Source organism: Calidris pugnax, unplaced genomic scaffold (assembly GCF_001431845.1).
Source record: "Calidris pugnax isolate Ruff unplaced genomic scaffold, ASM143184v1 scaffold107, whole genome shotgun sequence".
In the NCBI taxonomy this organism is placed as follows: domain Eukaryota; kingdom Metazoa; phylum Chordata; class Aves; order Charadriiformes; family Scolopacidae; genus Calidris; species Calidris pugnax.
Genome location: NW_015090901.1, coordinates 1,763,929 through 1,776,493, shown reverse-complemented (window position 1 = coordinate 1,776,493; position 12,565 = coordinate 1,763,929). Strand labels below are relative to the sequence as shown.

Here is a 12,565-nt window from a genome sequence, read left to right as displayed (position 1 = left end):
CCCAGGTCCCCAGCACGTCTCCACGATACCCTTCCGTCCACCCCGACAGCCGCCACTGGACCGCCCTCACCTTTGCTGTCCTACACGGGCACATCTCTGTCGTTCAGGTGAGTGGAGGAGACTCCCATTTTGGGAACCTTTACAGGAGACACAGGGGGGGCAGAGAGCAGCCCCCCCTCACTCTCAGCCCTCCCGAGCACGAGACCCTCACAGCCTCCAGGTGCCATTTGGTGGAAGCCTTCTAAAAACCAGGGGAAACAGTCATGTCCTGAAAATGAGAAGGCAGCCGATGCTTTTTTAGATGACATAATTCCCAGCAAGGCCTTGATAACAAAACACACATTTCCATATTTTTCTTTGGTTTCAGTCTTGGCCCATGGTTTACCACATCCCAAACGATGCTGCACCATCGCTGCCCTGGCATTGTAGAGAAACCAGGGCTTCATGTGGAGTGGTTACAGGCAAACTGCTGGACCAGGACGCTCTCTGACATGAGATGTTAATTGGTTTCTACATTTACATGTGCAAAAATGAAGCGTATGCTGATTTCTGCTCTAATGGCAGCAAATCAGCTGTAACTTCCTTTTATAATCCTTGAGAATTGCATGAACGAGACTTAAGCTGTCGTGGGAGTTGAGCCTCTCACATCCTCCCTGCTCCCTTTTTTCGGGGGAAGTTAACACAGAATTGGGGTAGAATCCTGGAAATTCAACTTCAAGAGGAATTCAAAACTGATCACAGCAGATAGTCAATTCCTGGGGAATTTAATTACCCTTCTGCTCGAAGGAGGAAATAAAAAAAAAAAGCTGTAAGCAAATGGAGGCTGCACACATTCATTTTTTTTTTTTATTTGTGTACAATTGTAAATAATTACAAAGATTAGATTCCAGCTGGCAAACTGCCAGGGCAGCCTCCGGTATTGCAAAGGTTGGACAGGCCCTAATTTACATGGGAGATAAGAGCCCAGTTCTCCCAGGAGAATGAGGCCAAGTCTATCAAAGCTCCTGTTGGACCATGTTACCCACAGGGTTAGAGGCCAAGTCTATCAAAGCTCCTGTTGGACCGTGTTACCCACAGGGTTAGAATCAAAGAATTGTCTGGGTTGGAAGGGACCTTTCAGATCATTGAGTCCAACCATCAACCCAACTCTGATGAAACCCATCACTAAACCATGGCTCTTAAAGTTAGTTTTGAACCCAACTCTGATAACAACCATCACTAAACCATGGCTCTAAAGTTCGTTTCTTTTATTTTGGTTTAAACTTCTGAAGATTACACTTTTTTTTTTTTTTTCATTTGGCAACTGTTTTTAAAAGAGTAGATGTCAGCCGTTGCTGAAATTGGTGTATAAAATCACCTTTCCAGTTAAGCCCCACCCCGCAAAGCTTGTGTGGAAGAGCTGGCATCTGAAGGGAGAAACAAACCAGCCCACGACCCAGTTGTGCTCTGCAAGAAGTTTTATAATAAAAATGGGAATGTTTATGCTCTTTATGCCAGGACCAGTACTAATTGGGGATGGCTGAAAGCCTCAAATTGGGAGAGTGTTACAGGGCAGAGCCAGCTGGACTCCTGTGCCCGTCGGAGGTGATGGTCCTCACTCCATGGGTGCCCCGACGCTGCCCCCCAGCCCTACCCCACCATGAAAGGTCCCCATCATCTCGTAACCTTCTCCCCTTCATCTGGGAGGGGGGTCATTTCCCTTTGCTGGGGGTGTTGGGTGAAAGCAGGTTGTGTGTGTGGCAACCCAGAGACCAAGAGGCGCGTTTGGCCTCCAGGGCTAATTCCCTGGAGGAACCCTGTTTCCTGCACACAGCGTGAAACTAAATGAGATGGACTGAAACTAAATGAGATGGACTTCCTGTGCTGGAGAGAAGCTCTGATGGCAGAGCTCTTTGGAGCTGGGAAATTACAATTGCAAAACCACGTTCGTAAAGGAGAATTTTAAAAAGAGGAGGAAAAAAAAAGTAGGTGTTCTCCAAGATGCCAGCTGAGCACCTTTCCAGGACAAACTCGCTACTGAAAGCACACTAAAGCAAAAGAAAATAAGAAAACTCTAAATTGATGTTCACATGGAGCCTTTAGCCCTAGGCTGAGTGAGGAAACGCATGAGAAATTTGCCTTGTAATAGATACTTGGCTTTAGCCTTTGAGATGGTGCCTTTGTGTGTGTGCACTCTCCATTCCACCGCTCTTCCTTCCTAACACACAGCCCCTTCTGTTTGCTCCTTCTGAATTGCTCTTTTCTCAACTCCTTGTCTTTCATGTGGTGGGTTTGCAGCTGCTCTTGGACGCCGGTGCCCACGTGGAGGGCTCTGCCGTGAACAGCGGAGAGGACAACTACGCCGAGACGCCGCTCCAGCTGGCCTCAGCCGCAGGTGAGCTCGGGGCAGCCTCCCCACCCTCCATCTCCTGCTGCCACACAACAACCACAACCAATTCACACCTGGGTCTGGGGTCTACTGTGTAGGTCCAAGCTGGCAATGTGTGCTGGTAGCCCAGAAAGCCACCAGCATCCTGGCCTGCATCGCCAGCAGCGTGGGCAGCAGGGCAAGGTGGGGCATTCTGCCCCTCTGCTCTGGGCAGACCCCACCCCCCCAGTGCTGCCTCCAGCTCTGGGGCCACCAACAGCAGAAGGACATGGAGCTGTTGGAGTGGGGCCAGAGGAGGCCTCGGAGATGCTGGGAGGGCTGGAGCCCCTCTGCTGGGAGGGGGGGCTGAGAGAGTTGGGGGGGTTCAGCCTGGAGAAGAGAAGGCTCCAGGGAGACCTTCCAGCCCCTTCCAGTCCCTCAAGGGGCTCCAGGAGAGCTGGGGAGGGACTCTGGATCAAGGAGGGGAGCTCTAGGAGGAGGGGGAAGGGTCCCCTTTAAGGTGTCTGGGGAGACCTTAAAGCTGTTTCCAGTATCTGAAGGGTGGCTAGAAGAAAGCTGGAGAGGGACTTTTTAAAAGGGCATGTAGTGATAGGACAAGGGGTGATGGCTTCAAACTGAAAGAGGGGAGATTTAGATGAGAACTCAGGAAGAAATTCTTTGCTGTGAGGGTGGTGAGACACTGGAACAGGTTGCCCAGAGAAGCTGTGGCTGCCCCATCCCTGGAGGGGTTCAAGGCCAGGCTGGAGGGGGCTTGGAGCAACCTTGGTCTGGTGGGAGGTGTCCCTGCCCAGGGCAGGGGGTTGGAACAGGATGACCTTTAAGGTCCCTTCCAACCCAAACTGGTCTATGGTTCTGTGGTTCTAAAACACTGGTAGGAACCCTGTCTGGGTTGGCAACAACTACCAGCTCTCATCACATGGCAAGAGCCTGATGGGCACTGAAGGAGTCTCTGCTCCTCCAACGTGTCCCAGTGCCCCCCTCCTGCCCCGGCCTCCAGAGTAAACCCCACTGAGGCAGCTCCTTCACACAGGGCACTGTGGAGAACCATACACCAGCTACTGTCTAGCCTGGGCATGTCTTGGATCTAAATGACTTTCAGATGCAAAAATTAACAAGCTTACATTCAGCCTGGGGAAAAATAACTGTTATATAAAGAAATTTGTTTCATTAATTTATTAAATGCAAGTAAAATTCTGCATTTCTTCTGCTTAACTGTCAGGAGAAGAGTTTAGCGTCCCGCGAACAAGCCTGTGCTGGCCTAAAAGTACCTGCTGGTTTTCAACACTTTTCATCTCTAACTGGTTTTACTTTTTTTTCCTTCATTTCTTTCTGCTTCATTTTTGCGTGTTTATGAAGATGAGTTTCTTCCTTGCCCTGCGGTCTGGGCATGTCTTGGATCTAAATGACTTTCAGATGCAAAAATTAACAAGCTTACATTCAGCCTGGGGAAAAATAACTGTTATATAAAGAAATTTGTTTCATTAATTTATTAAATGCAAGTAAAATTCTGCATTTCTTCTGCTTAACTGTCAGGAGAAGAGTTTAGCGTCCCGCGAACAAGCCTGTGCTGGCCTAAAAGTACCTGCTGGTTTTCAACACTTTTCATCTCTAACTGGTTTTACTTTTTTTTTTTCCTTCATTTCTTTCTGCTTCGTTTTTGCGTGTTTATGAAGACGAGTTTCTTCTCTGCCCTGCACCAAGCTTTATTGAAGGGATAAAGAAGTGGTCCCTTCCCCTCCCAGTCTCCTGCCACCCCTCTGTACCACATCTCATGTGAATGGTGGGAGGGGGGCCTGCCTGAACTGGGGCTGCATGATACACCAGTCTACTTAAACTGGTTGTGTGCATCTCCGCTGGTGTGCATTGAGCTTAATTCTCTTTTTGTTCTAGCTGGCTGGGCATTATTAGGCAATTTAAGTGCTTTGTGACTCAGTTTTTCTCTCCGAGTTGTTATGAAGCCTGACATGTGCTTGCAGGATGCTCCAAAAGCCTTAGCTGGGAGCATAACCATTGCTGGTACAGTGTCCCTTTGCAGAGCCGTGTTATTTGCTTCAGAGAGGTAATAGACGTGGACTTTCAGCCTGGAGAAGGCTCCAGGGAGACCTTACAGCAGCCTTCCAGTGTCTGAAGGGGCTACAGGAGAGATGAGGAGGGACTCTTTGTCAGGGAGTGTAACGATAGGACGCGGGGTAATGGTTTTAAATGGAAAGAGGGGAGATTTAGATTAAATATTAGAAGGAAATTCTTTCCTATGAGGGTGGTGAGACACTGGCCCAGGTTGCCCAGAGAAGCTGTGGCTGCCCCATCCCTGGAGGTGTTCAAGGCCAGGCTGGATGGGGCTTTGAGTAACCTGCTCTGGTGGGAGGTGTCCCTGCCCAGGGCAGGGGGGTGGGACTGGATGATCTTGAAGGTCCCTTCCAACCCGAACCATTCTATGATTCTATGAATAATTGATACATTTCTGTCCATTTTACCACAGGGAACTACGAACTGGTGAGCTTATTGCTCAGTAGAGGTGCTGACCCACTCCTGAGCATGCTGGAAGTCAACGGGATGTCCTCGTCACTTCATGAAGACATGAACTGCTTCAGTCACTCGGCTGCACACGGGCACAGGTAAAGCTCCCTTTGTGTTCCAAACAGGGGTGGTTTTTTTTACCTAAGGCTCCCACCATAGGAATTCCCCCCTGACTTCATATTCCATGTCTTATACCCGAAGCCCTGGGGCTGCAGTTGGAAGATGTTCAGACTCTCCAGAGAGCAGCCATTGCTAGTGCGGGGCAGTTTCTCAGGCTGTTCTGATTCAGATGTAGGTATTTGCCTTTTGGGGAGCTGAAAGATTCTTTAAACTGGTAGATGTGCTTTTTTGCTTATTCTCTCACTTGTTGGTCTAGTTCTGCAGCACCAAGTGAGCAGGAGCCAGTTCTAGGTCATACGTGAGCAGACCAAGCTCAGTGGGGTTATGAGAGTGGTTCATGTCCTGAGACAGAACCTAATCACATTAAGGTGGCAAAAATAACCTGTGGCAGAATTTGGTTGATCCATCTCTGGTTTTTGGATCAAGAGATTGGTCATTAAAGTCAGACTGGGCTTTCCAACCCTGATTTCAGGGTTGTTGTTTAGAAATAAGGCGTTACTTTACAAACTCGTCCAGAAATCCTTCTGTTCCCAGAAAAAATGTTAGTGTAACAAGCCAATTAAAACAGCCCCGGAACGGCCCATGTGGCTGAGCAGTGAGGTAGCCAGAGGGGCCTGCAGCTGGCCCGTGAATAGCAGCTACCTTGCCTGAACACAGCTGGGCTTGAGAGCTCAGGTACATTGCACATCTGGATACAGCCAGGAAAACAGCCCCCGCTCAACTGAGGCCCAACTCTGCACAGCTGGAAGGGCCCAATGCAGTTATTTACCGGGTAAAACCGCACAGAGGCTGCTCTGTTCCCAGCTCTGCTCCCCTCCCACCACCTTCTGCCACATCTCACCAGGCAAACTGGGAAATTCAAGGCTGGTTCTCCAGTCGGACAGGGCAGGGTGATCCCAAAAGCACAAAATTAACTGGTTTCAGCGCTCTCAAGTTGTGTGGGTGCAAAGAGAGCACCAGCTAGTGGCAATTCAGCGTCAGAGCTGAGAGCTGGGGTGGACTTTGGTGGGCTGGGGAACCTCTGCTGCAGATGTCCCCAGCTGTCTGTGGGGACATTGATGATGCAAACTTCCCAAAGTGGCTGGACACAAACAAGAAAAGTCTCTTTTCTTGCAACTGCTGTGTGAAATTCCAACCCAAAAAGATTCTCCCTGGGTTTAGCGATGCAGAATTCTCATTTTTTATGGTTTCTATTTACTGCTGCAGGAAGCGGGTCTGACTGAAACAACGTAACAAAGCCTGAAGAATTGGGAAAACAGCAAGAGCTCTAACAGACAGGGGCTAAATCTTACTTCAGAGCTTAAGATGTTACCACACTCGGGGCTGGCAGAAGGAAGCACGTTTCTATGTCCAAGTGTAGACTGCAATAAACCCCAGCTTGCACTAATGCTCTGGAATACACCCTGGTACCACTATGGTAGAGGAGCATATTCCATGTTTTTGCCTTTGCTGCCAGGGCATCTATTTCTAGCACTTGGGATAGGGAAGAAGTGGTTTAAATGATCTACATGATCATCTACATGATCTTCCAACCCAAACCATTCTGTGAGACACTGCTCTGTATCTGCCAGCTCTTATTGACTCAGCCAGACCCCTAAGCCCAAATCACCACAGTCCTGTCTGAACTGTTGAGATTTCATTTATTAATAAGGGATTTCTCTCTTCTTACCTCGTCAGGAACGTTCTGCGCAAGCTCCTGACCCAGCCCCAGCAGCTGAAGGGAGATGTCCTCTCCCTGGAGGAGATCTTAGCTGAGGGGGTGGAGAGTGACACCTCCAGCCAGGGCAGCTCCAGCGAGGGGCAGGTCAGGCTCTGCAAAACCAGGATGAAGGCTCTGCAGGAGGCCATGTACTACAGCGCCGAGCACGGCTACGTGGACATCACCATGGAGCTCCGGGCACTCGGTGAGGCCTTTGCTTTAGTTTCAGCACATTTAAGGCTTGAAAAGGATTTTTCTCTCCCCCTTTCACTTGTAACCCGAACTGCAAAGCTGTCCCAAGCTTATGGACACTGGCTGGCCAAGTTAATTAAAAAAGTTTTTAAGGCTCCTCACAAATTTTTCCAAATTGCCACTGATCTACAATGTCCCTTACTTTTGTCTGGGTCCTCTGTGCCCAAGTATCAAAATCACGTCTCTTGTCAGATACTCTGACACCTAAAATTCAGAGTTAAAGAGGCTTGGTCTCAAAAACAAAGGTAATGACAGGGGTTAAATGGTTTAAGATGAAAGAACGGATTTGATCTACAGGTAGGAAAGAGAAGCTCTGAAGGTTGTGTATGTAGACTGTTGCAGGTAACCAGGAGAAGACACCTCACACCATCTCTGTGTGGGACTAGGTATTCTTAACAAGTTTGCTGCAAATTTAGCCCCTTATTCATGATTAGTCTTCTAATCATGAAGCTAAATACGCAGGGAGCATTTATATATATATATAGGGAGTCTCCAACTTATGGTCCTGGTACCAATCCTCTGCTGTTGTAGATAAATCAACCTGTCGATGACGCAGTTCAATCACCTTTAATATAAAGACAAAACTCTACCTGCTGTTAGGATGTATCTAAAGATCTATCAATATATGTTAGGATGTATATAAAGATCTACAGGTCCTTCAGCAAATCCTCATCTCTCACTGTCCCTTTTGCTGTGGCCACAGGAGTCCCCTGGAAACTCCACGTGTGGATCGAGTCACTGAGGACAACCTTCTACCAGTCACGCTACTCCGTCGTGCAGACCCTCTTACGGGAATTCGTCACCATTAAAGAAGAGGACTATAACGAAGAACTGGTTAGCGAAGGGCTGCAACTCATGTTCGACATCCTCAAAACCAGCAAGGTAATTATTAGTTCTGTAACGGTATGAAAATCGGGTGTTTGGGGTTTGCTGTTGGACAAGGCAGTGCACAAGAGCGAGTGCCTGCACTAAGTCCCCAGTGAGTCACTAGGGTAGGAAAATGGCCCTGATACACTGTAGATAAAGGCTACACAGCCCACCAGAGCAGGCCTCCCAGTAAAGACATTAATTTCTATAGAAGTGAGATCTATTCTGTTAAAAATCCAGTTCAGCAACTGGCTTTTGAAGCCAGATTGTAAGAGGAGGAGTTATCAACACAGTACCAGGGACTTCTGGTTGTCTCAGTAGCATCAGTGTCTCTCAGTGGTGAGGCACTGGAACAGGTTGCCCAGAGAAGCTGTGGCTGCCCCATCCCTGGAGGGGTTCAAGGCCAGGTTGGATGGGGCTTGGAGCAACCTGGGCTGGTGGGAGGTGTCCCTGCCCAGGACAGGGGGGTTGGAACTCGATGATCTTTGAGGTCCCTTCCAACCCAAACCATTCTATGATCTTCTGGGAGTTCTCTGACCAATGCTTTTGTTCAGCAATGTTTTCCTTCTACTTTTTTAATTTAAAGGTTGCCTATGTTGTTTTTTCCTTGCTTTTCAAGGCATGTCTAGAAGAGATCTGATCCATGGTGTGTAGTTTGGCTGTCTCATTTTGCAGATAAGCTCACCCAGTCTCTCCCGTGCTCTCTTCAAGAGGCTGTTGCCTTCACCACTCATTATAAACGGCCTTTAAATTAAAAGCAAGGCTGTAGCTGGCTAAATAAAACCAATTGCAGACTGGGAGCTGGAACTTGGTATCTGACAACGAGCTAATACCATGAATCAAATCCTGCTGAGAAGAGGCTGATGGGGCTCCCTGTTATGTGTGAGCTTTTGCTCACAAACCATTGCTGAGAGGACTCAGAGCCTGTTTGCTCAGACCGTGCTCTGGTCCCTCTCTTTGGGGGTCATTTTTGTAGAGCGCAGTCGCTGTGAGTCCCAAGGGAACTGTTAGGGTGTGTTTGAAACCCTGCAAAGTGCCCACAGTGCTGATACCTCTTGGGTCCTCCCCACAGAACGACTCCATCAACCAGCAGCTTGCAGCCATCTTCACCCACTGCTACGGCAGCAGCCCCATCCCCAGCATCCCCGAGATCCGAAAGACGCTGCCAGCGCGCCTGGGTAAGATGTTCACTCAACAGTCAAGCTCTTGTGATTTAGTTATTTTTTTTTTTTAAAAGCATCCACAGTTTCAAAAATTATTCACTTGTTTTTTGGGTTTTTTCTCTTCATTTCCTTACCCTAACAGATCCTCACTTTCTCAACAACAAAGAGATGTCTGATGTGACTTTCTTAGTGGAAGGGAAGCTGTTCTACGCGCACAAAGTCCTGCTGGTGACAGCATCAAACAGGTGAGTCCCTTCCCAGGCGAAGCACAGACTGTTCAGGGAGGCTTTGGCCCCTCATTCTCCTGTTCCTGTGACGAGCTCCTGGGCACCCATCAGTCAGGACACCTTCTACAGACCATAACACAGGTCAGCAGGACCAAGCCACGGCACCTTTGCTACTGTTAAGAACAGTAGAAGAGCAAAGATGAGTTTTTCTACCCACTGCTGGTACATGTTAGAGATTCCCAGAGCTCTAGTGACATAAATTAACCAGTAATTATCCCTAGAGAGCTGTGCAGCAGTTGGAATGTACATCTCCAGCCAATCACTGCCTTTCCAGTCCCCATCTCAGTTTGCTCATTGGAGCTACAATTGCTCCAGAGCTCCTGGAAATCTTCCCCCTGACCTGGTACACTTGCAGTTACTCCTTTCTTTCTCTGTTATTGGCAAAGTAACAGGTTTTTGCAGCTATTATTGTGCAGGATCGGATCAATCAATCAAGCAATTTACAGGTTAAGTTGTCCCTGAAGTTCTCCAACTAATTGTCATTACACGGAAACAAATGTTTTTCCATTTTCAACTTGTGAAGAGCAAGGGAGGCTCTTCCCCTTCCCCTTGCTCCGGCTGTTTGTCAGCAGGTAAATGAGGAGGTGAGGCTCTAATACAGAAATCTGTTAAACCCATTCTCAGGTTTAAGACGCTGATGACGAATAAAACGGAGCACGACGGCCACGGCAGCAAGACGGTGGAAATCAGCGACATGAAGTACAATATTTTCAAGGTATGTAACTTACTCTGCCTTTTCCTTATTCTCTTCCCACACGTGGGAGCTGAGAGGGCCAAGGCTTAGTATCACAGCAATTTACAAGTAGAGCTGGAGTTCATTTCAACACACCCCTATTTCAGCAGTTCTGATTTACGGTGAAACTTTTCAGGTAGGACCGACCTTAAACCAGAAGCCTTCCCACACGTGGAAGCTGAGAGGGCCAAGTCTTAGTATCACAGCAATTTACAAGTAGAGCTGGAGTTCATTTCAACACACCCCTCTTTCAGCAGTTCTGATTTTTTCAGGTAGGACCGACCTTAAAACAGAAGTCTCCAGCCTAAATTCTTATTTTCCTGCTACCCAGAGCAGGACAATCTAATCTTCTACTGAAAGTAGCTTTATACTTTTAAGGCACCATTTTCATACTTTTTAAGGCACCGTTTTCATGCTGCACTAAGCAAAAAGTAACCTTATTTAGAGGAGGTCAGCTGCCAGGCTTCGTAGTAATTCAAATCAGATGATCAGAAATCAGTGGTTTCCCTTTCAAGAAAGGCTCCAAATTGAGAATCGCGCTCTGCTTTTATGACGTTTCCATATTTAGTGGACTTAAGGGAGGTTCATTCATGATGGAGAGAAAGTAGGTTACTTACCACACACCCAAGGAAAAAGGAAAACAAGTCAGTGAAATGTGATAGCTCCCTTACTGCAGCTTCCCAGGTCTGCGTTTCAAATTTGGAAGGGACAGAACAGGGAAATGTGAAGTGGAGAACAGGGTGAGTAACTGCTTCACTCCAGGGTTGAGGCTTTTCCTTTTTTGCCTTTTTATGAATGGTACCGTCACCTCACGGTGATGAAGGACCAGAGGGAATGGAGTTGACCATAAGAACATAAGAACAGTTGACCATAAGAACATCTTTGTTCTACTTCAAAGTGTGTCTCCAAGTTCTGTGTCAGACAGATGACATCCAAGATTTACAGCTCAGGTCATGACAGAAAAAGTCTATTGGAACAAGTCTCCTTAAACAACATTTTTACATCCAAAAGTTTCTAAAAATAAGCTTTTGCTTCATTGGAGAGAGCAACAAATCGAAAAGAGATAAAACAGTGGAAATACCTCACGGAATTAAAACAATTTGATGGTAAATAAAATCAGATGAGTTAAGGAGATGATGGCATCTCTATGGTGACCTCAAGTTACGGCGCATGGAGGATGTGGAGCCACTGGAGATGTGTGTTCTCCCAGGGCTCTGCTGGAAAGCAGCTCTGCTCCCCTCTAATTCCCTTCTACAAATAAGGCAATTTTAATAGTAGCAGCTATTAGTTGCAGTAAGCACAGGAACAATCCCCACACCCTTTTACACAGCACCCAGGAGGCTGGAAGGACTTCTCTTCCCATCACCAAATCTCCTCCTTCCCCGGATGAGAGGGCAGGGGTGTAGCTGGGGGTGGGTACGTGCAGATCAAAGAGCAGAAGCTGCCTCCTTCTCTCCCTGCAAACAATTAGGCCTTTTCCTCTGGCCCTGCCGGGGGGGCTGGAGGCTGATGAGAAGCACAGCGGGGGGGGGCGAGTGGCTGGGAGGTCCCTGGGACACACGTGGGGCTGGTGGCAGTTTGGGGCTGGTGGCTCTGCGTGTCACAGCCTGCCAGGCTTCACAAAACCCCCTCCGAGGTGGTCCCCTCTTACAGGGACAGTTGGTGTTGCTTGGAGACACCCTCTCACCCTCCGCCTGAAATCCTCAGCGGGGCCCTTTTCAGAGCCCGAGGAAGAAAAGTATTAGAAAGCAGCAGATTTGCAACAGGAGGGGAAAACCCTTGGGGCTTCAGTGACAACAGCTCCAGGCCTGGCCTTCTTCCCATTTCAGATGCTGATGCAGTATTTGTACTACGGAGGAACCGAATCTATGGAAATTCCCACCGCTGATATCCTAGAGGTGAGAGCCTTTTCTTCTAAGCCTTCCCATGCACCCTGGGGCAGAGCTTGAAGGGAAAATCCAGGAGCTGAGAGCAGCTTCCAATTCATAGAATCGTAGAATCGTCGAGGTTGGCAAAAAAAAAAAAAAAAAAGAAATAAGCAATAAAAAAAAAAATAATCACTAAACCATATTCCTGAGGACCATGTCAACTCATCTTTTGAACACCTCCAGGGATGGTGCCTCAACCACTTCCCTGGGCAGCCCATTCCAATGCTGGATAACCCCTTCCGTGAAGAAATGTTTCCTAATATCCAATCTAAACCTCCCCTGGGGCAACTTGAGGCCATAAACTCGAGAGGATACTTCACACTTTGAAATGAGCTTAAAGCTTCAAAACACTCTTGCTGGGAAATAAGAAGGACCAGTTATGTTTTGTTATGGCCATGAGATGCTGGGGGGGGAATAGGGCGGGGTGGTGAAATCACTACAGGGCTTTTGGTAGCCAGAGGTGGGTGGAAGCCCCCTCTGCATGTCCCCTCTGCATGTCCCCTCTGCATGTCCCCTCTGCCCTGGGAGAAGGAAGCAGCTGTGGGAAGCTCTTGTGGTGGAACAGTCTGGGGCTGGTATGGCACAGTGACAGAAGGTGGCACAACTACACCTCCTGCAGGAGGAGCAAGCC

At 48.1% G+C, this 12,565-nt stretch overlaps 2 protein-coding genes across 2 annotated transcripts in view; one reads left to right on the top strand and one right to left on the bottom strand.

The window, feature by feature from the left end:
* NAT10 (N-acetyltransferase 10 (GCN5-related)) overlaps positions 1–12,565 on the bottom strand; it is a 50,714-nt gene that overhangs the window by 1,456 nt on the left and 36,693 nt on the right. The window lies entirely within an intron of this gene.
* Positions 1–12,565, top strand: part of ABTB2 (ankyrin repeat and BTB (POZ) domain containing 2) — a 143,241-nt gene that overhangs the window by 125,368 nt on the left and 5,308 nt on the right. The window contains exons 7-15 of the mRNA XM_014948849.1: positions 6–107; positions 2,278–2,374; positions 4,848–4,983; positions 6,683–6,909; positions 7,660–7,838; positions 8,896–9,001; positions 9,129–9,231; positions 9,898–9,988; positions 11,836–11,904. Of these exons, the coding sequence (XP_014804335.1) occupies positions 6–107; positions 2,278–2,374; positions 4,848–4,983; positions 6,683–6,909; positions 7,660–7,838; positions 8,896–9,001; positions 9,129–9,231; positions 9,898–9,988; positions 11,836–11,904 (1,110 nt within the window). The remainder of the gene's footprint in view (positions 1–5; positions 108–2,277; positions 2,375–4,847; positions 4,984–6,682; positions 6,910–7,659; positions 7,839–8,895; positions 9,002–9,128; positions 9,232–9,897; positions 9,989–11,835; positions 11,905–12,565) is intronic.